The sequence below is a fragment of the Phaseolus vulgaris genome, chromosome 1 (genome assembly GCF_000499845.2).
Source record: "Phaseolus vulgaris cultivar G19833 chromosome 1, P. vulgaris v2.0, whole genome shotgun sequence".
In the NCBI taxonomy this organism is placed as follows: domain Eukaryota; kingdom Viridiplantae; phylum Streptophyta; class Magnoliopsida; order Fabales; family Fabaceae; genus Phaseolus; species Phaseolus vulgaris.
Genome location: NC_023759.2, coordinates 10011948 through 10035920, shown reverse-complemented (window position 1 = coordinate 10035920; position 23973 = coordinate 10011948). Strand labels below are relative to the sequence as shown.

Here is a 23973-nt window from a genome sequence, read left to right as displayed (position 1 = left end):
ACTTGCGAGAATAAGTTTTATCCCCTTAATGAAAAATTAATGAATTCATGATTGACTTTCTAATTCACTTTAGAAGTGATTGAGATATTGAAAACACTTGGACCTCATACATGCAATCACTACTAAAAAATCATTAAATAGAAAGCACTTTTAGAGACAAAAATAATTAATTAGTATATTGACTAAATTAGGTACTATTGTGTAGACTAAAATGTTATTGGTATTTAAAGTTTCTAAATTTATAAACTAATTTCTAAATTGGTATCTAATTAGCTAGTAAGGTTTTAGCTGACAATTTTAGAATTAAAGTAGTTGGTAGCTAAAATTTGATTGTTAATTAGATACCAAATTAGAAAGCAACTTATAAATTTTAATAATAATAGAAATTACTTAGATACCACTAATTTTTTTAATTTATAAAATAATATATAATTTAGTTAATATAATGACTAATTATTTTTTTTATCTAAAATTAGTTTTTATTTAATAATTTTTTTTAGTGAATATATAAGTTAGTATGTTGTTTACGGTTTAGTTATTTAATAATTCATTGTAAATATGTATGTTGTTCCTTGTAGTTTGTTATGCCAGGATCTTAAAGTGGATAAAATAATACAAAAGTAGTACAAGATCATTTGTTGTGCCTTATGTTCTCTTATATACTGTTCAATATCTCTCTTTCCCTTTTTCGCATCTTTGATATATTGTTCCATATATAGCTAATTACTTTTAGTTAATTGCAACACATTGGCTTTTCTTATTATATTATTATAATTGAATGTTGTGATTGCCTATTTAATTGTTCATCTGTATTAACTGATCTTGAAAAACTTGTTTCAGAGATTTTGATCTTTGGCTATGAAAGGAACATTCAACATGTAGATCCTGAACTTAGACGGTTTATTCGATCTACTGGCATGAAGTTAGAAGTTGTAGACTCGGTATCTATATGATTAATTTAGTTTGACACTTGTGCTTGACTTCATTAGTTTGGTTTGGTACTCATTGTTATGTTTTATTAAGTAATCTAAGTAAACTAGCAAAATTGTTTCTAAGATTTAGAAAGAAATGGGCTTAAGAGTTTATTTGAATAGACCTAAAAGAGAAAATATAAGAAGAAAAAATTACATGAGTTTCTCTATAAGTTAAATTGACTAAAGTGTAAAATAGAAAATAAACACTAAGATGTATTTGGATTGGAAAAGAAATTTGAGAATGGATGTGTGAATATTTAAAAGCATATATTAAGATTGTTTGAATTGAGAGATGTTAAATAGATTTATGAGAATGATTTATTGAAGAAGGAGATTTAGAAATTAGTTTAAAGATATAAAAGATAAGTTTATAAATTTACTTATATTATTAAAAACATATTTGACTAATAAATTCATTTTTTTAATATTTAATATCTGTCCGTCTTTTTAATGAAAAACTATGATTTCATAAGTAACAACTAAAAATTGTTATATAAAAAAAAATAATTAAAATATTTTAAATTAAAAAATATAATAAAAAATATTTTCTATAAAATTAACATAATATTGTTAAATATATTAAAATAATAATAAAATTATATACACTTATTATTTTATATAATTATATATATTTTATTAATATTATAATTTTGTTTTATTATTTTCATTATTTATTATTATATGTTGTTATTAATAGTATAATTAAATTTTTTTTTACATAAATATTTGTATATTATGTATATAATGATATTAATAATAATAAAAATATATTTTATATATATAATAATATTAATAATTATTATTATAAAGAAGTTAATATATTTTAAAATTATTTTATTATACAAAATATATTTATAAAATAAAATTTTTATATTATTTTTTAATTAATATTATTTTTATTATATAAATTTAAATATTTATTATAAATAATTATATATATATATATTTATTATAATAATTATTAATATTTATAATTATTAATAATATTATTATTAGTTAATATTATTATATTATAGTATATAATTATATATGTATGTATATAATGAATTATATATTATAATCATACCATATAATTGATTTATAATTCTATATTACGTTGAATCTATTCAATATATAGAATCGATTTGTTCGTTTTTAAAAGTAAAAATAATCGATTTTATATATATAATCAAATATATATCTCTTTAAAAGTAATATATTTAAAAATATATAATTGATTATATATATAATTAATTATATTTATATATAATAATAAATAAATTAATATATTTTAAAAATAATTTAATATTTAAATTATAAATAAAATAATATATTTAAAACATAATTAAGTAAATTTTTATATCTTTGTGTATATTATCGTAAATCAGTGCAATTAAGAGAAGAAATAAAAATAGTATCTCTTCGTTCGTATTTTCGCACTGTCTCCTTCAAATGATCTGATATAAATATGTAACTTATCCACTTCCACATCCATCTTAACCGTGGATAAGTGGATTCAAATACATCTTAAGAAAAGGTATATTAAAGAACGTCTAAAAATTAGTTGATGCATAAGCTAATTTTCACTTATGGATTTTTTTTTTAAATCTATCTCAATTTTTATAGAGTTTGACCAAACAGTAAAGTAGAAAAATGGTAAATCCAACAATTCATAATTCAAGCATGATGGTAAAAATGATTAGTGAAAAGTTTAATTTTGATATACTATTTTAAAACTAATTTACATTATCATTCGACCATATGTTGTCATATGATTAAAAGAATTTGGTAAATACTTCCAATGTGAAACAAGGTTTACAATAACCAATGTGTCAAAACTAAGTCCTGGAAAATTTATGTTGGCAAGGTTAACCATTTAAATGGAGGGAGAGAATCTTATGGAATTTTCATTTTATTTTATCAATATTGGTAATACATAATTTGCTATTATGTATAATTGTTAATGAATTTGATATATGGCATTAATACCTTAAGAATTAGCAAAGCTATAATTCTCATAGAGACAATTCCAAATGGTGTAAGAAAGAAGCCAACCAAAATTACTAGTTAAACTAGTGCTTTGAATTTTGAATGTTACATGATTTATTTATTATTTTTCATCAGAGTTTAGTTCTGATGCCATATCGGTATAAAATCCTTTTCCACTTTCTACTTACTAGAAGTTACCTTAGTTAGGACAACTACTTTACCATACATGGAAATCCATAACTGGATGACTCCAAAAATCTTTATACTCTGATATATATAGATTAAGGAAGAAGGAAGGAAAACATATTCAACAGTTCAAATTCTCAATACAAAGATATTGAGACCAAAGTCTAAATTAGAAATTTTGTTTGCTGCAGAGGAAAAGGCTAGATCCATAGTGACAAGTTTGTCTCACACTTTTGAAAGGAATAGTTGTTTTGTCTGACAAAAGGATAAACTGAACTTAGAGTTAATATTGAAGAGACCTTGACAGCAACAAAACTTTTTGACAAAGATTTAAAAGTAAAAGTGAAAAATATTTTTACTTTCTATCCCATTTTCCACTAACATCACCTTCTACCCTCCTCTGTACCCCCCTCCCTTTCCACACACGGATAACAACACATCCTATCTCTACACATAACTTTTCACAATTTTTTCTGTACACTTATGTATATAATTTCTATGCACTTAGTTGTTGTGTTCTGCGTTCTTGAAGTATTTATATAGACTTCTGGAATATGTACGTTGCAGTCTTAAGGATTCTTCAATCTTCATTTAGTTGTTGATAAGAATGACAAAGCGGGGCGAGTCGATCCGTTGTAAAAAGGCGAGGCGAGCTTCCTATTTTAACCCGTTAGTCTACTCAGGCTCGCTCCTGTATAATTCGCAGCTCGCATAGACCAAGTACGGGGCAGGACGGGTTGGTCCACATAATCCGCTTATTTTAAAATTTCTTTTTATACCCCAAGATTTCTTTATGTAGCCCCATATTTTGATAATGATTTTTTAATATTTAATATATTTTTTGTCTTTATAAAATGTATAGATTGTTTAGATTTCAATACTCATCAAAGGCTAAATGTAGTAGTCAAATCTTAGTTTTTTTTTATAATAAAATTTAAATATAGTATTATTATATATATTATTTTATATTATTTTTCATTAGAATAGTAATCACGTGTCTACATGCATTAGCTTAAAAAATTGTATATATTTAATGAATTATTTTATTAGTCAATTTATTAGTATGATTAAAATTCAAATTTTACTGAAAATCAAAACATCATTATATTTTTTTTACCCATATCTTATTATGCATGTTTCATGAGAATAATATTGTGAGACCATTTACCTAACTCATCTAAATAAGAAAACAAAAACTTAATAAACAAAAAATAAATGTATTCAAAATCTTGGTGTCTTTTATGTGTTCTTTATCATTGCTTTATAATATTTCTGCATAATAATTTGTACTGGTATAATCAATCGGTTGTGTTTTAAAAAATAATCTGTTGTTTTTTTTCTCTACAGACTTGTTTGATTCTCTATAATAACTGAAACTACTGTGATAAGTGATATTGGGTGTTACATTGAATATTGATATATTTTGTATCAATTTGTATTAGTTACTGATTAACAATATAAATTGAAAGAATTCATAGCTTAAGAAGCTTTCATTAATTTTGATATAATCAAAGGTTTTCTTAAAAACATTGATTGATACTTCTGAATTCTACACTTGTCATATAATATGTAAAAATCTCTTTTCTATAATTCTTGATCATAAGAACAATCTCTTAATTCCAAAAATAACCTATTGAAATTAATTCAAATATTTTTTCTTTTAAAATTCTTTTAGATCTTTTCAAATTGTATTTATGATTTACATGATTGTGTTTTAAAGATTTGTATGTTAAATATTTTAATCAATTACGTTTTAATAAAACAAATTCATTTTCTATATCAGTGTATTTCAACTATAAAATCAATCTCTTGTTTTGGAAAACAATATGTTAAAATTCTGTCTCAATTATTGCAAACAATTATTTGCAAAAATCTTTCTAAGTACTATTCACCCCCTCTTGAACTTAGTTTCCCCTTATTTCAACATAAAGAGGATTCCTAAGTATCACTGAGACTTAAAAATAAAAGAACACAAGAAAATAAACAAGAAAGAAGTAAAGAAAAACAAGAAACATATGAGAAAATAAACTAGGTGTGTCCTATGTGAAAGTGCAAGTGACACTTTGAGCCCCTTGACGAACTTTCACTATCTAATGCGCGGTTTTTGGGTATTACAAGAGTTCTTAATGGGATTGCTTTGAGAGCATTATCTCCAACCAACAAAAGAAAGCAAGAAATTAAAAATGTTGAACTCAATCGTCCCATGATACAAAGCAACAAATACAAGATTTTTTTTATGATACTCCTTCACTTTGTCAAGTCTTATTTCTTTCTTTATGATACTCTTGAGAAGGATCTATCATCAAATCTGAATGATGCTCACAACAACCTCTATTTTTATTTTATTAATTGTTGTCCTCCAAGGTCAAGTATCAACCTACAATAAACATCAAAGAAAAGTGGAATAAGAAAATTAAGATGAATGTATTTAAAGAAAACAATAAGAAAATAATGCCCTTTATTATTTTTATAAAAGTTTGGATGGAAAGAAATATGACCCTTTTTCAAAAATATTTTTATTCACTTTGCGTTGTTCATTTTTCAAGTTAGGCAACAACATCACAAAGTGTTGTTTTTGTGATTTTTGAGAAAAAGGGTTAGCATCATGATTTAAAGAAAAAGAAGATTTCAAAGTATTACAATCTCCCTGTAAGGATTCTTTTTCAACTATTGCGTAGGAGGTGTTATAAGATACTCCATTTCTTATTCTTTTTTAAACAACCTTTCATATGATTTTTCTATTGAGGAAAAGTTTATATCTATATTTGGTTCAGCTTCAAACATAGATTTTTCTTCAAGCACATCCTTGCAAGGGTTTTTTTGTAGAAGATAAAGTGTTATAAATAACTAGTTCAACTCTAGACAGAGATTTTTTTGTTCTTTCCTTTCCTATTCTCTCGTTTTCTCTCTTTCTTTCTCCTTTCTTTCTCTTTGTTCTTTCTTTTCTTTCTTTCTAATAAGAGCTTGAAATTTTTCTGCTAATTTTTTTCTCTTGTGAATTTTTGTTTTCTTCATCTACAAATTTTCTTTTTTTTTTCTTACAAGCTCTTCTAAGCTTCTCTTTCTTATCATACACGCATGTAATTCAATCCAATTCAAAATTTCTAATTTTTTACCCATTCTGACATTGTTTTGCCTTTGTTTCCACCAAGACATGAAATGTTCTTGGAAACTTAGGGTAGCCATGCATAATATTCTAAATTCATTTACTTCGTTGTTATAAAAAATATTGATCAACCTTTGTCTCCCATTCTAAATATGTCTGGTCATTTTTATTTCCATGAAAAGAAGATAGGTATACCTCAGGCTCTGTAAAATAAGGGGACTTCTAGGCTTATGTTGTTTAGAAGGTGGTTGATGTGAATTATAGCAAGGATTGCTACACCCCTTCTTCTCTTTAGGACTGAGGATCTCTATAATGTTCTCTATTTCTATTTGACCCCTCTCCATGTTTACTCTTAGGTTTTTCTTTATTTTGCATGTATTGAGAAAAGATGGTTCTTAACACTTCCATGGACGTTTCTTAGTACTCATTTTATTTTTATTTGATTTTAAAAATTAGCAGTTTTAAAGAAGGTTGAAATGTCAAAGTGTTTCCAAGTTCACTAACAGGAAAGAGAGGTGAGGCACTAGGACTGCTTAAGTACCAAGTATTTCCTCGCCATAGTCCCCCAGTTAGCTTTCACCAGGATCCCTGAATGGAAACACCAATTAATTTGTTTCTTAAAAAGGAAATTAAAATTTAAGAAGACACTAAAACTATAAAGAAAGAAATTAGTCCTAAGTGTGACTTAAAAACACTTGTGGACTTCTTAAAACACACTCATTGTCTAAGCATACTAAGATGAAACTAAAACTAGACAAACGCTAGGTGAGGCTCATTGGCACCTATGGACCTTTGAGACACACTCACCGTCTACATGCATTTTTATTATTTGACTATAAGTTGAAATACAAACATATACAACAATTAGAATGTTTAAAAAAAAATTGGCTCTCTTTGTGTTTGCACTCTTTACTCTCTTGTGGTTGCACTCTTCCTCACTTGCAGTTGTACTTGGTGCATCCCCCTAGGTGAGTGCTTCTAGCTTGAACTTTTTCTCGAGAGTTCCAAGCAGGAGGTGGCTTATACCTTTCTCAAACCGAAGTTTTCTTCCACCAAATAGTATCACTTCCAATAGATCAACAAGTAAAAAACAATAAAGCACAATTTGAAAACCTAAACTCAAATAAGAGTAAAACAATCACAAAACTAAAAGAGATGCAAGAAAATTTGAGAATCAAGCAATTAAGGCACAAAAAGAAAGTTAGCACAACAAAAGAAGCCTAGGAATCTTATAGAATGGATTAAAAACCAAAAACAAGACTCAAGTGGTCTAGTAGCCAAACTTCCAAAATTTATTGTATTGGCCAAGAGTGTTCGGGACCTCGGTCCAAGTGTTAGGTATGGGCCCAAAAGGCAGGTCATGAGCTCAGCCCAGACGCTGGTGGCCAGCTCAAAAAAGATAATTAAAATAGATGGAATATTTATTTTGGTTATAATACATATGTTAATTAAATACAAATAAAAGTTGTTGGAAATAATATAGTTAACACCGAAGAATAAAGGTGCACATGCGTAGAATTTTTTGTTGTTGTTAAGCACCCGAGAATAAATGTGCACGTAAATAATATGTTTTTTTGTTATAATTATATGCCTTTTGTTGAGATTATATTCTCCCTGTTGAGAATCTTGCTCTGTATAGATTGGAGAAAACTATTGAAAGGATAACAATAAGGGCCTTGAGACCCCAAATAAAGGTATGTTGTTTCTGAATACTTGAGACTGAAACTAATTTGATATTTTGAATGCTCTCACTGACTTGATCATCAGAGTGTGATCAACAAGTAGAGCCCCCATTGTCCAGTGGAGTCGCATCTCGAAGCATCAATTGCAGACAAATCAGAAGAGGAACTCGCCTATTCAATCCGTCTGAGGTCAACTGGCGAAAACATTTGACGCCCACTGTTGGGCCCGATAAAACCTGTTCCCATCCACAATTACGATGGAGCCTTCTGGCGTGATGAGAAACATAAGGCAAGGCCTGTTGGGTTTCGAAGGAAGTGAGGCCCCCGCCTTACAGCAACTCATGAGTCCATGACGGCCCTCCAAGAGGTGAACGAAGAATATCAATGAGACCAAGAGTGAATCCAAGAAGAAGCCAAGGCCGAGCAAGAGCGGCTATGAGCAGAAGCCTGACCTGAGCAAGAGCTTTTGCAAGATCGTGTGATGACAGAAATTGAGGCCTCTCGGATAGCTATGGAAGAACATGCACAAACCAATGAGGAGTTGCACAAAGCCAATGAGGAATTGCAGAAGAACCTACACTGACATGGTCGACGTTCCACCAGGGAACGATCGCCGAATTTGCCATCGAGAGATGATCCCTAGCCATTCTCGCAGGAAATCATGGATGAGCCCGTGCTACCTCAGTATATCACACCTAAAATCACCTTTTTTCTCGAGAATAGAAGAACCTGAAAATCATCTCACGAGATTCAGGTCTCAAACGATCATCTCTGGAGGATCAGATGCCATCCGGTGTAAGATGCTCATGGGTACTTTTACAAATACAACCCAGCAATGGTTTAGTGGAATTCCGAATGGTCACATCACCTCTTTCCCCCAGTTCTTCAAGATGTTTAGAGAATAGTTCTCGGCCAACAAGGTCAAATCCCCGAGGTTGTACGACCTTTTTAACGTCAGACAAAGGGTGGGAAAGGCATTGAAATACTATTTGAATAGGTTCTGTGCGGTCACGGTAAGGCTTCAAGCACACGATGAAGAGATGATGGTCGCCTCCTTCGTACAAGGGATGACAGCAGGATCCTTCAGCGATTCGTTAATCAGGAATTCAGCGGAGACATTTTCTGAGGTACGTGAACGAGCTGTCGTCCACATCAAGGTTGAAGAGGCATTAAATGGCAGCTTGCGCTCAAAGAAACCTAGGCCCAAGGAGAGAAACTATGATTGGTCCCTGAGGGTCAATGAAACCTCCATCGAGAAGAGAACAAACTCTATGTACGTCCCATATGTAGCCACAAGAGATGAGCCCAAGACGAAGGCCAGGGAAGGGTTAGCAACCAGGCTCAAATTTCGAGTATCCTATAAAGAGCTCTTGAGCATGCCAGGGATAGCAGATAAGCTAAAGTTTCCCCAGAAGATAGATCGGTTTATGGGAACGCAAAGAGATGCTTGATACGAATTGTACCGAGCATTTGGCCACAATGTCGAACGATGCATAGCCTTAAGTTTCCAACTGGCTAGCCTAGTCAAAGAGGGGTTCTTGAAGGAGTATCTTGAACCTAGCCAGGAAGAACCAAAGGGAGAGGCTACTATCAAGGACCAAACACATGAGACATTGGTCCATAGGGATTTGAACACCATTGCGGGAGGATTTTCTGGAGGAGGAAGCTTGGCTTCCAAACAGAACGATACGCGCGAGTAGTGATGTCCCTAGATACAAGGGGACTTGATCGCTCTACAAAGCCTACTCTCTACTTCACGACTTTTGACTTAGAAGACATGTTTCCTCACGAGGATGATCTGGTGGTGATATCCTTCATCACAATGGGGAAAGGTGCATAGAGTTTTGGTCGACCAAGGGAGCTCGACAAATGTGGTGTTTTGGGGAACATTCACCAATTTGCATTTATCCCCTGATCAGTTGAGGTCATACGATGACTGTTTGATCAGTTTTGCGGGAGACCAGGTAGAAGTACATGGGTACGTTGAGTTGAGGACGACCTTCTCTGATGAAAGCGCGACCAGAAACGATTACCATCAAGTATATCGTTGTTAACGCGTCTTTTGCTTACAACTTACTTTTGGGGCGACCTTCCCTGAACAGGTTGGACGCAATAGCCTCAATCGCTCATATCAAGATGAAGCTACCCTCTTCAAAAGGAGGGGTGATCACCATAAAGGCCGACCAGAGGATGGCACGAAAAGGCTATGAGAGTAGTTTGAAGAATCTAAGGGGAGCTTACGCAATCAACATCCAGGAAGGAGAGCCAGGATGGTTTGTGGAGGCAAATGTCATTAATGAGAGGCGGCCTGGACCCGTTGGAGAAGTTTAGGAGAGAGAGATAAAAGGGAAAAAGTTCAAGCTCGGCACCTCGTTGTGCAAAGAGTTGGAAGATAAGATAGCCGATGTGATATCAGAGAATATGAATGCTTTTGCATGGTCATCCACACACGTGCCCGTGATAGACCTAGACTTTCTATGCCATCGGCTTACCGTGGATGAAAATGTCAAACATGTGGTTCAGAGGCAACGAAAATTCAATGAAGATAAGTGTTTCATCATCCAAGAAAAGACTCAAAAGCTCTTGGATGTTGGCCACATAAGGGAGATCCAATACTCTGAGTGGTTGGCAAATGTTGTGTTGGTAAAGAAGGCCAACGAGAAGTGGAGGATGTGCATCGAATTCACTGATTTGAGCAAGGCTTGTCCCAAGGATTCTTACCCACCACCAAGTATAGACTCTTTGGTTGATAGCGCTTCAGGTTGTCGGTTGTTAAGTTTTATAGACACGTTCTCAGGGGTATAATAAGATTTGTATGCACCCAAAGGATGAGAGTAAGACAACCTTTATGGCCGAGGTCACCAGCTATTGCTAGTAGGTCATGGCCTTTGGCTTGAAATATGTTGGCGCAACTTACCAAAGGCTGATGGATCAGATCCTTGCCCCAATGCTTGGGCGAAACGTTCATATGTAGACGCATGATATCACGTCGGAAAGGAGAGATCAGCATGTTGCCAACCTAGAAGAACTATTTGCAACAATAGCGAAGTACAATCTGAAGCTTAATTTGGATAAGGTGTTGCTAGCTAAAGAATTGGGAGCTCGGAGCTTGCTGGTGAAAAGCGTCTCATTTCTTGTCACCAGGCAAGTCACAGGTGAGTATCAGGCCAAAGACCCGTAGCTAGATTCGTACCTCAGGTATGTAGGATCTTAAGGGCAACTTTCTCTACATTTGACCTTGTTCATGTTCCCAAAGAGTAGAACTCCCGAGCAGACCTGTTGTCTAAGCTAACTAGCTAAGGGAAGGGAGGTCGGTAGAGGTTAGTGATACAAGAGACATTAAAGTCACCCAGGAAAGTTGTAGAAGGGTTGTTCGAGGTCGACCACTTGAAGGTGTTATGGATCAGCTTAGGAAAGGGGAGAAGGCATCGGTCGATGATTCAAGAAACCTTGAAAGTCCCAAGAATAAGCATCCATGAGTTATTTGAAGATGAATTTCTTGAAGTTTTGTAGATAAACACCACAGAGACTTGGGTAACACCCTACAAGCATTACCTCGCTGATGGGTTACTTTCGGTTGAGCCTATGGAGGCCAAGATCGTTAAGAGGAATGTTGGGTCGGTATACCTTGATAGACGAGAACCTGTTTTGTCATGGTTATACCCACCCAATCCTCACATGTGTAAGCGGAGATCAGTGCGTCCCCATAATGGCCGAGCTTCATGAAGGCATTTGTGGTAGTCACATAGGAGGATGAGCTTTCTTGTTGAAAGTCATCCGAGCAAGGTATTATTGGTCGACCATGAAGGAGGATTGTGTGAGATATGTCCAACACTGTGAGCAATGCCAGAAGAATGTTGATTGGTGCCGTGCACCAGCGAAGGAGCTGCGATCAATTTATAGCCCGTTGACCTTTCCATACATGGGGGTAGACATTTTAGGAACTTTCCCTTTGGAAATACGTTAGATGAAGTACCTCATTGTGGCCATAAAATAATTCACTAAGTGGATTGAAGCTAATCCAGTTGCACAAATAACGGCTCATAAGGTCCAACATTTTGTGTGGAAAAACATTGTGTGGCATTTTGTGGTTCCGAGACACCTAGTGTCCGACAATGGAACTCAATTCGCTAGCCAACGGTTTGATAAGCTGTGTTCGGAGCTCATAATAAAGCAGGTATTTGTCTCGGTAGAACACCTCCAGACGAATGGCAAGGTTGAGTCAGTTAACAGAGTCCTACTAAGAGGGTTGAAGAGAAGGTTAGAAAAGGTAAATGGAACTTGGTAGAAGAAATTCCTAGTATCCCGTGGTCCTATCTCACCACCCCGCAATCTACAACCAAAGAGACACCCTTCAGCTTGGTATATGGGGTAGACGCCATGATACCAGTGGAGATACAAGAGAATTCTCCCAGGTTCCAAAGCTTTGTTGTTGAAGAATCTAACGAAGGAAGAAAGGTAACCTAGACTTGTTCGGCGAGGTGCGTGATCATGCCCGTATTAACTCGGAGGCTTTAAAGAGAAGGGTGAAGCTAAAGCATAAGACCAAGACGAAACCTCTATAGTTCGAGGTTGCCGACTTGGTGATGTGAAAGGACCACCCCTACTAGCTGGAGTTATCTCCAAAGTGGACTGGCCCGTTTCGTATAGTCGAGGTGCTCGGGAATGGAGCGTATAAGCTGGAAACCTTGGAAGGAGGAGCCATCCCACGAACGTGGAACGTGGCAAATCTTAAGTTTTACTTCAGTTAAGACATTTAGTTTTTTATGCTTTTCTTTTGAACAATATGCAGTGGTATAAATCTATTTATTGAATTAGTAGATCTGGCACATGGTAAGACGTCCTAGCCCGGAGTGAATAGAGTCATCCGAGCGTAGGCGCTCTGTGGAGGTAAGGTTATTAGAATTTGTACATGGTAAGTCGACCTAGCTTGGGGTAAGTACGACTACCGAGCTTATGCGACTTATGAGATGAATGTATTTGATAGGTTATTTTGGCACATGCTAAGATGATCTAGCTCAAAATGATTAAATTCATTCGAGCATAGACGCCCTGTGAAGATGAGTTTACATGATATGATGTGTGGAGAAGACGATCGAGCTTAAGATAGGTGCAACTATTTGAATCGATGTAGTAATTATATCGAGGACGACCCAATATGGAAGCCGTAGTTGCTGGTGAGATCAAGTTGAAGTAAAAGATTGTCCTAACCACGAAAGTGTCACTTACTTAAGGGTAGACGTTCTATCAAGGTAAATAAGTTATTACTTTCATGCTCAAGTTAGCATAAACTTGTTATATAATGTGTTAAGATCAAGGCATATGTTTTTAAAAATCCGAAAATTAGTATACGTAGGAAAGATCATAAGCACTGAATAAATATGAGAAATGTTCAAATTGACAAAGTGTCAAGAGAGTTTAATATATGCATGAATGTTACATACCATAGAAAAGTTTAACTTAGTCCTCCATTACTTGATCCTCGACCACGATTTTACCCAGGCCGAGTTTTGAAAAGTCCAGGGTAGGATGGATTGTCGCTGCCTGCTCAAGAGTTGCCTCGAATCCTACGAGGTAGGATTAAGCAACATCTTGTTTGAAAGATTCGGTGGCCTTGGTGAGGGTTTCCCCTCGGAGGGTTACCTCCTTCTCCAACCCTTGATTTGGAACATGAGTTTGCTCCTTTCTTCGGTTAGGCTCGATGCCTCTTTAGCCTTCTCTGCTAGGAGACGTTTGGTTTCTTCGTGTAGATCAGTAAGGCGTTCGATCTTGGCTCTGAGGCCTTCTACCTACCTCTGAAGCTCCACGACCCTTTGATCTTCGACGAATTTCTGGTCTCGTGCCTTAGAAATAACTAAGCTACCCAAGGCAAAGGCCTGCCCAATTTTCTTCATGGCATCATGAAGCAGATGTTCTTAGTCGTGGGCCATGAGCCTATTTGATGGAGATCAAGCTCAAGAGGACATCGAGGCCAATCAACAAGATCAAGAAGAGGTAGAGGCACAAATGGAGGACGCCCATGGAGGTCAAAGCCCACCTCAAAGGCTTACAAGAAGCATGTTCAAAGCTTTAGGAGCTAGAGGACATTTATTTTCTCTTTTTGTAATTTCTTTGGTTGAAGGTGCTTAGAGGGAAACATTAGAAACCTCTTTTGTTATAGCATCTTTTAGGCTTTGGTTAGGAGCTTTAGGAAGGGGGGTGTATTAGTAGATAGGTGTAGGAGTAGAATAGGAGGTGCCAAAGTGAAGGAAGAGGTCACACCTTCCTCATGCCTTGTAAATAGGCGCCGGTTCTAGTTTGTTTTAGGGGGGAAATTTGAATTGTTTAGCTTGCATTTTCAGCACCTTAGGCTATAAATAGAGGTGCTTCCTTTGTAAATTTCCGATTTGAATTTTAGAGAAAAGAAACTATACTCAAATTTTGAGTGATCATTGGAGAGCTTTTGAGCCTTCTTCTCTAGTCTCATCTTGAAGGATCCATGGTGTCCTCAAGTGGCGGCAACACACTCATCTAGGAGCAACCATCCTTCTAGTGGCGTGATCATCCAACCATTCTTCCATCTTCATGAGCACTCTATTCTCCTTCCTTTCTTCTTTTGTGATTTCCTTGTCTTAGCTTGTTTCCTTGTTGTTTTTGGTTCGACATTTTCAGAATTCATTTGTGTTGCTTCGGTTCTTTTGTTTTTCTTGATGTTCTTCATCTTACTTCTTCATTTTCCTGCTTTTGTTCGGTTCAATTTAATTTCCAGCTTTCAAATTCAGTTTGCTTAGCTTTTGTGCCTTTTTGTTCGGTTCAATTTGACAATAATTGGATCTTCTATATGAGTTTGTGTTTTGGCACTAGTTTTGGTGAGTTCTTGTTCATAGAACCTTGATCCATTTCTATGATAAAGTGCCTAGCTCTTAACCAACTCAAGATGATTCCTAAGAATGTCAAGAATCATTCTAATTGTGCTAGTGGAATCACATTACTATTTTTGTCCTTGCTGGGCAGGAAGGTAGTTTCACCACAGGTTGAGACATCGAAGTTTGGATCCCACAGGCTTTTCTCCCAAGAGCTCCTGCCTTCGCATTAAATGAATGATGATGATGTCTTGGTTCGGAGCTCGACCATCTGAGTGAGAATGCTCGGTAATGGGAGTGGTTTATTTCCTCTTCCTCTTGAAAATGAGCCCGGAGGTGGTTTCCTCATCATGATCGGTCGGGGCTTGAGTAATCAAAGTTGGAGCCTTCCCCTTCTGCATCAGAGATTCCTTGGGCTGACTAGTAGCCGCCATCATCTTCTTAGCTAGATCGTCTAGCTCCGCCTTGCTAATGTTAGACAACAGTCTCTCTACAAAGAAAACAAATAAATGGTTAATGATAGTAATAGAGTTATCTTTACCAATGGTAGGAAATGAAGAGTACCAATGTAGGCTTTCAAGGCACCAGGGAGGTACTTTTTTGTCAATAGGTAGGAGCTGTCAAAGACAACCTTCAGGCTCGTCAGGAACTTGCTGATTCCTTGATCTCTTGGTGACAAATCTTTCAAGCGCCAAACACTCTAGAATTTGGGTTTAGGGGTCCAAACAGGGGAAATTCGTCCAGGGGAAACTCTCGAACACGCACAGTTGATGGCTTGTATGCTTAGCCTCGAATAAATAAAGAAAAACTTCCACAGTTGGTGAGATGCCAAGTTGTGAACACAAAGTAATAAAAGCTCGGATAAATGTCGAGCTATTTGGATGTAGTTGGGCAGGAGCTACATTGAGCTCGGTTAATAGTTCGTTTTCAAAGATGGATAGGGGAAGGAGAAGAAGAACCTTTTTGAAAAGGTGGCATAAAAATAGAAAAATGGACCATCAGGGTCCGACGACTCGTCACAGCAAACGGGTTCACCCTCTCTACATTCTACGGTTTTGACAAACCTCTCGTATTTTTTACTCATGATGCATCCATTTTCTCTTAACTCCCTAATACGTGAATGGGTTGTGTAATAAGAAAACTCTTTCAAAAGCTCTTTTTTAGCCCACGGATAAATAAAACCATAATCCATTATAGATATAACAAGAACATAAGCATAACACACAAGCATAAACACAAACAAAATACAAGCACATTTCAGGCCAGGTATAGTAAGTGAATCGAAATGAGATTTTAGTTCAGGAAATGCAATTGAAAAGATGAATAAACAATTAACAATAGAGATTAGTGGAGAAAAAAAATACTTGGTGCGACGGTGATAGGAGATAGTTCGACGGTAAGAAGAAGTGCGAAAAAGGGTTTTGGAGTAAGAGAAGTTCTATGAATAGAAGGTTGTGTAACAAGTAAGGGAGGAGGAAATGAGTTTCTAGTTATTTGAAAGAAGGAGATGAAGCGGCTGTGCTTCCTCACCGTTGATACACGTGCCACGTGGACGCTTCATATTTAGTCTGGTGAGATGTCTTATCAGGAAACGCTTTAGTAACTGCGTCTCACCTACTCTCTATGAAAGCTTCACGTCAATTGCCAACGTTGGGAAGACTCTTCGCCTACCCAAGCTCGACTCGAGCATGGGGGGCTTGTGTATTGTCTAAGAGTGCTTGGGACCATAGTCCAAGCATTAGGTATGGTCAACCTTGTTTTGGGCGAGTATGAGCCCAAAAGGCAGGTCATGAACTCGGCCCAGATGCTGGTGGTCAGCTGTAAAAAAGATAATTAAAATAGATGGAACATTTATTTTGGTTATAATACATATGTTAATTAAATACAAATAAAATTTGTTGGAAATATGTGGTTAGCACCCGAGAATAAAGTTGCACGCAAGCAATATGTTTTTCTGTTATGATTATATGCTTTTTGTTGAGATTATATTCTCCCTGTTGAGAATCTTGCTCTGTATAGATTGGAGAAAACTGTTGAAGGGATAACTATAAGGGGCTTGACACCCCGAGTAAAGGTATGCTTTTTCAGAATACTTGAGACTGAAACTAATTTGATATTTTGAATGCTGTCACTGACTTGATCTTCGGAGTGTGATCAACAGGTAGAACCCCATTTGTTCTAGTGGAGCAGCATCTCAAAGCATCAATTGGAGACAAATTAGAAGAAGGGCTCGCCCATTCAATCCGTCTAAGGTTAACCGGAAGAACATTTATATAATTTTTCTTTTTGGCATTTGATTTTGAAATTTCATCACTACTAGATAAGATGTTATTTGACACATTCGCAACAAATTTTTTTCTTGAGAGCAACCACACACTATTTTCATAACCTTTCAACACTTAGACACCCTGACTTTTGTGATTTATGATATTGTTTCTATTTTAAATTAGAATGAACTTTTTTTAACAAGATGTTGTATATAACTTTAAGTGTTCACATGTAAATTTTTAGGCAATTTCAACAATTCAATTGTTCAGAATAAATTTTGCAATCTGGTGAAGTTTTAAAAGCAACTATCAACGAGAATAGAAACCTAAGGTGTTCTAAAAATTGAACAAAAACATAAAGACAATTGTGAAACCTAATGCTAAGAAGCTTAGTAATGATATATTAATAAGCTAAGAGACTCAAAATCAGAAATGAAAAGGCACACAAAGCACTACATAATATTTTTTAGTGAGGCAATTTATCAAACAATTTATAGACTTCAACCGAAAATTCATCAAACAATTGGTAAACTAGCCTAAGCTTGAAGTTTGTGAAAAATTATGGATGCAAAGACATTGAACATGATTGAACAAGATTAGAAAATGAAAAACAAACTATTTAAAGAAGACTTAATAGATTAAAAGTGAAGAAAGACTAAAAAAACAACGAACCATACATAACACACAACAAGAAGTCCTTGAAAGAAGAATTTGTTGGATGGTTCAAGAATACTAATGTGTTTTGAACCAATTAAAATATAAAAAAAGTGTTTAAATGGTGGATTAGACTTTAAACATATAAAACAAGTGATGAACAACAATGATTTATGAAACACAACATAAAAGCATATTGAAAATGATACAACTTAGCTAGAGCGTGAATGATGAATTGTTGGAGTGTGAATAACCAAGAGAGAGCTAAGAATAAGTAGAAAGTTGTGCACAATTTGGCACCACTTCAATGTATCATTCAAAGCTTAAAATTACAAGAGAGGTGCACTCATATTTATAGGAGACTTGGATGTCTAAAATAAGAATTTTAACCTAAAAACTCTTCATTGGCAAGGTGACAAGTGGTGTCACATGTTCATGCTCATGATCCTCTCAAATGAGAGGTTGACAAATGTCACCTCTTAATTGGTGTGAGGAAAAGCCATGTGGACGTTCATGCTTCTCATGCCACGCCCATGCTTACCATGCCAAGTGGTGAGTCACATTTTTTTTCTCTAACTTAGACGGTCTATTATTATACACCCACTCTTCTATTAGCCCACATAAAAGGCCCAAAATTAAACCAAGACCCAAATACTATTCTACTCTACTTGGCCGGAAATAATTCCTACTCACATGATTTAGCATCTACTGATTTTCCCTTAACCTCCTCCCTCTTTGTATAAGGTAGCCATCGCAAAATAAAGCTTCATCTTCTTTTATCTTCTTAACTAATGGTTTTGAGGCTGGATGGTTTCCATCATATTGACTCCTCAAATTCAGGATCTGGCCTCCAAATCAAACCTCAAATCAAGTTGAAATAAGCCCACTTATGCTTCTAATTTTTACAAGAGAAAGATTATTATTTCTATACAACAATTTGTACTCCTATACATTTTTACAAGACTAAGAAGAAGGAGGGAAACCCTATTATTCTACTATTGAAATGTAGAGTCTATCCTCTTACCGAACAATTTTGAGGCTGGATGGTTTCTATCATAGATTGTCTAACAATGACTAGACCGTCCAATATCTTAACAATGTTTTATACTTAGTTGTTTTTAAGCACTAATTAAAAACCATTGAGTGTTGGATTTTTGGCTTAACAGTAAACTACTACCCTTCATATCCTAAGGAATGTGGGACTCATAAACAAGCCAAAAGTTGGTTGAACAAGGCACATAACCGGAGCACTCATTCTCCATAGGTGGCGCCTCTAATTAGTCTTTTTTTTTTGCTTATTTCAAGTAGTGTGGGACTTGCATGCTCTATGTTCTCCTTCTTCTTGCCTTGGCCGAATTTTGACCATATTTTCTAGAGTTTTTGGTTGATTTTTCAAGCTCAAATCAAGGCCCAAAAAGAAGCCCACTTATACACCTACAAAGTCCTACAAAGAATACAAGAAAAAATACACATGTACAACTTGTAAAAAGCTAAGAAAAAGGAAGAAAATCCTAATATCTATTCTTCTAGTGTAGAGTCCTCTTCCATGAGGCTTCATCTTCTTCTATCATTTTAACCAATAATTTTGTGGTTAAATGGTTTCCACTAAAGCACCTGCATCTTACATTGCTTGTTTTTCATATTTTAACGTATATTATTCTTCATTCTTTTGTTATGACAAACACTTAATCAAAACTATAAGACGGTTGGAGTTTGCTCAATAATCATTAAATATAATTTAATATATTTTTAAAATTAAAATTAAAGAAAATAATAGATAATTAAAAACTAAAGAATTACATAAAGAAAATTTAAAACCAAAATTACGAATAATTAAAGATTAAAGAAAAAATTATGAAAAAAATACATATTCTATGAAATATAGATAGGAAATCTAATTAAATTTTTTTAGTTTACTTATAAATGAGAAAGAAAAAGTGGTAGTTAGACGTATAGAGAGTATAGTAAATGACATTATTCTATTGTGAAATGAAGTGGGATAAGTCCATGACTGGAAACAAAATTCGTTCTCACTAATTGGTTTAACCATTTTTGTTCCAGGGTTTTATTTATTTAATCTAATACAAAATTCACCGTACCAAACAAAAGCTGCAATAGAAAGATATCTTCTAGTCAACAACAATATCATCAATATTCCACCTAAAGTGATGTTTTCTGATTTTTTTTAGCCCTGTTCTTTGGATAAATAATAACACAAAAGTAACGTTTTCTTCTCATTAAATAACACGTTTGGGATCGCTTTTAGTGTTAACATTCCAATAAAATTGTTACCTTCATATTCATCCATGTTCTGACGATGTTTCGAATAAAGAAAAAGAAGATATAAATAACAGGATATTAATTTAGGGAGGTAAATAGTTTAACTAAATAAATTCGAATACGATAAATTTGCTAAAATATTTTAAAATTTATAATCACAATAACACATGCATTTGTTTAATCTATTTCTAATCTTTGAGACATTTCAATGGGGCAAACGAATCGGTCCCACCCATTCGACCACTTCATGAAGGAGAGCACTACATATTTTGTGCCAAAAAAGGAAAAATATGACAATTTTCCTCACTTCACTCCTAAACAGTTAGGCTTAAATTCAGAAGAAGAATAGATAATAGACTAGACAGCGAACAAACAGAGCAGACAAAAACCGAAAATCAAACAAAGAAAGCCGTGCCAAAACCCCTCAACAAAAAACCAGGACTAGAACACAGCCAAATTGAGAATAGAAGAAAACAATAGTGATTGAGTTACATTATAAAAGGTTATTTTACAAGCATGGGGCAATTTTTATCTCTCATTATTAAAATGAGATATTTTTTAAAATATTACAAAATTAAGAAAGTCGTGAGAGGTTATAAGTTGCGTAATATGATTTTGTCATAAACTTATATCAATTTGATTTAAAATAATTAAAAAAAAATTAGATCACTTTAAGATGATTTCACTTTTTCTTTAAAATAAATTTATGATACATTTTTTCAAAAGGCCCCACTTATTTTTTTTGATAAAAAAGAAGAAAAAAAATACTCATACTAGTAAAAAAACATATAAAGAACGTAAAAGAATAAAATAATTTAAGCAAGAAAGTATTTTATGTTTGTCTTTAATTAAAATTTGAGTGTTTGCTTTAATTAAAGTTTGAGTGTGATCACAGAACCACCACAACTCCCTTGCCCGTCATAAACCATCAGAAACTCTTATTAGATATCATAACCGTAATTACATTTGAGATATTATGACAGAAGCGGATTAAAACTTCAACTTCTATGAGAAAGTTATCTTGTTTAAGAGTTCAAACACTCTTAAGTGTTCTTCTTAATTTTATTTTATTTTTTTGTCAATAAATAAAACTTCAACTTTGATGTAATGGAGTCTGAATTCCAAATCATAACATCTTGAATGCCATATTATTAACAGCATCTAGCATACTGTGGTAAAACTACATCACAGCATATTGATGAGACGAAACACTCAATTTCAATTAAAAATTATAAAAAAAAAACACTTGAAACAGTCCACTTAAAGTTTGTGAAACTCATAAAAAACAGAAACAGATACGAAAATAATATCAGTAATCCCACAGAAAACTCTTAAAAGTAGTGACAAGCCCAGTCTCTGCCACTGCAATATCATCATCGGCATGAGAAGCATCGTACGTGGTTTGCAACCAAGGTATCGGTGGCTGGTACATCCACGTGTCCTGCGAGTCCGCGAACACAAACTCGTTTCCCAACTCGTAACTCGTTTCCAACCTCGGCAACTCGATGATCTGGCTCAGTTCCTCCGACTCAGTGGACAAGTCCGCGGTTGAAACCAACGAGGATAAAGACGAGGACGAGGAGGTTGTTGAGACCAACGATGATGATGATAATGACGTGGACGAAGGAGGGAAGTCCATGTGAGCCGCTTTGGCCGCTGCGGCTTGCACGTCGCGAGGGGCCAATGACACGGGACGAGGAAGCGAGGCGGCGAGTTCGGGGAAGTTGAGGATGGCGCTGTTCCCCTTTATGCTCAGCGCTGCAACGTCATGCGCCCTAGCCGCCATTTCCGGCGTCGGGAATGTCCCCAGCCATATTCTCGATTTCTTCCGCGGCTCGCGGATTTCCGACACCCATTTTCCCCAGTTCCGCATTCGCACCCCTCGGTACACCGGATGCTTGTTTGATTCCCGGTTTCGCTTTTCCGTTTTCGACTCTAACGGCGGCGCCGCCTCCGACGGCGAGGTCGAGCTGCTCTCCTTCCCAGAATTATTATTCTGAGCCGAAACTCTCATTGTAAGAGGTTTTAGCGCGTGTATGACTGTCAAAAAAACTCAGCCGATTCCTGATTTCTTCCTTTTCAGAGTTCAAATCATAAAGAAAATAAAAAATGGAATTCAAGTTGAACAGAAAAACAAACACAAACTTGTAGATGTAGTTCAGAACTATTGCCAAAATCCTTACACATGTAGACAAGTAAGATATGAGAGATTGAGGTAACCCACTAGTGTAGCTGGATCTAAGAGTGCAAGTAGCTAGTATTTCATAATGAACTACAATTTAGATAAAGCAGCTGGAGCTAATCTCTTTCACAATGTAGTAAACTAATGTTTGAATTTCTGTTAAGTGAAGTGTTGGGGATTAGTAAATAAGATAGTTGTGATGTGGGAAGAAAAGATTGAGGTAAGAGAAGACGTTGTGGAAGGGAGGAAATTGATGAGGCATGGTTTTTAATTCTGAGAGTCACTTGTGAATGAGTCATATAACACTTATAAAGGTTGACAGAGGGTCCACAAGGGAAATGGGTCTCTCTGGGTGGCCCGGTGGATACAAATACACGATGGGTCACCCTTTCTTTGTGCCACGAACATTTGCTTTTGGTTTTGCTGTCTATGCACTGTGCGCTTCACTTCAACAACCTAATCTATCTTCAACCTGCCCCAGTTTTTCACCCACGTTGCACTGTTCATTTATCCCTTATCCGTGTATTCCTTCAAGATATCACACAGCTTTTCAGCCCAATTATACACACCACTTTCTTACCCCCTTCACTATCTCCATTTTGCCCTTTCTTCTATTGCGATCTAGCGTTTTGTACGCATATGCTGCTGTTCGCCTTTCTAACTTATTCCATGCATACATAGCAATATTGGTTGGTGGATTTGTGGATGCAAGTTCTTACGTAACGTGATCCCACTAATTCATGTATAATTAGGCTATCATTAATGCTTTTCTTTTTATGTTCGCACCTCGCTGCATTAAGTCTTCCTTGTGACTCTTTTGATTACGTGTTAAGAGGGTACTACAAGGCTTTGCCATTGTGAAGAATTTACTTATAGATAAAGCTCTAAATTCTTTGAAAGTGATTGAACTAACTAACTCACTGTCAATCCATTATCATCATGTGCTACCATCATCAGCTATTTGGCTGTTAGCCGATTAATTAAACTGATGATGAAAAGTAATTCATTTTTTGAGCAATGCTTGTGCTAAATAATTTGCTATACACAACCTGTTAAGTTCGGTAAATTAACTGAACAAGGTATATCATATATCCTCTTTCTGAGCTAGAGATTGTTTATGTAGCGAAGCAAGGCATGTTAGTGCCTTTAAATCTTGATTGTAAGATAGGCAGCAGTGTTTAGGTTTTAGGATCCTTCTTTGATTTCTTCCCTTAGGCTATATATTTTATTTTCCATTCCTAGCAGGTGCAATAATCCCTTGGTTTGTTTTTTCTTCAATTTAAGCCTCACAAGTATCTAGAATAGTCAGCTAGCTACTTCTATCAAAATCTTCCATGTAATGATTGTCCAAATGCACAATGTCGTAGTTGTTGTAATTGGTATTGACATCAATATCACCACCCACATCTCAGGCACCTAACAGGAATCACACAACATGGGTCCAGTGCTACATTTGTGTCGCACGTATGGTGCACTGTAGGTGGTTCAGTTGTGCACTTCTTGTCACGTGCACATATGTGAATAGTCATTTAATTCTAATAGAAAGATATCGTGATGGAAGACAACTCCATCACCACATATTTAACTAAGAGGAAGAGGAAGGAAGAAGATAAAGTATCATGGAGAAAGAATCTAATGAAAGACTCAACACTTAGAGGGAAGAATATTAGAAATTTCCTCCTTCTTCTATGTTTTATATATCTTGTAATAAAATATAGATAGTAGTAGAGTATTTTGTATAGGACTAGAAATTTTCTTTTGTAAAAAAAATTATAAGCATAAGTGGACTAAATTTGAACCTAATTAAGGTTTGAATGGGGAGTCAAAATCCT

General features: G+C 35.1%; 1 protein-coding gene across 2 annotated transcripts; it reads right to left on the bottom strand.

The window, feature by feature from the left end:
- Positions 1 to 21078: 21078 nt before the first annotated feature.
- On the bottom strand, positions 21079 to 22544 carry LOC137813537 (dehydration-responsive element-binding protein 3-like). Of its 2 annotated transcripts, none has more exons than XM_068615859.1 (2): positions 22143 to 22544; positions 21079 to 21999 (listed from the first exon to the last, which is right to left on the bottom strand). In XM_068615859.1, the coding sequence occupies exons 1-2, from the start codon at positions 22144 to 22146 to the stop codon at positions 21269 to 21271; spliced, it is 735 nt and encodes a 244-aa protein (XP_068471960.1). In that variant the 5' UTR covers positions 22147 to 22544; the 3' UTR covers positions 21079 to 21268. The 2 variants fall into 2 exon arrangements, with proteins under 2 accessions (XP_068471960.1, XP_068471961.1); XM_068615860.1 differs by having other exon boundaries at positions 22105 to 22542.
- Between the last annotated feature and the right edge of the window lie 1429 nt (positions 22545 to 23973).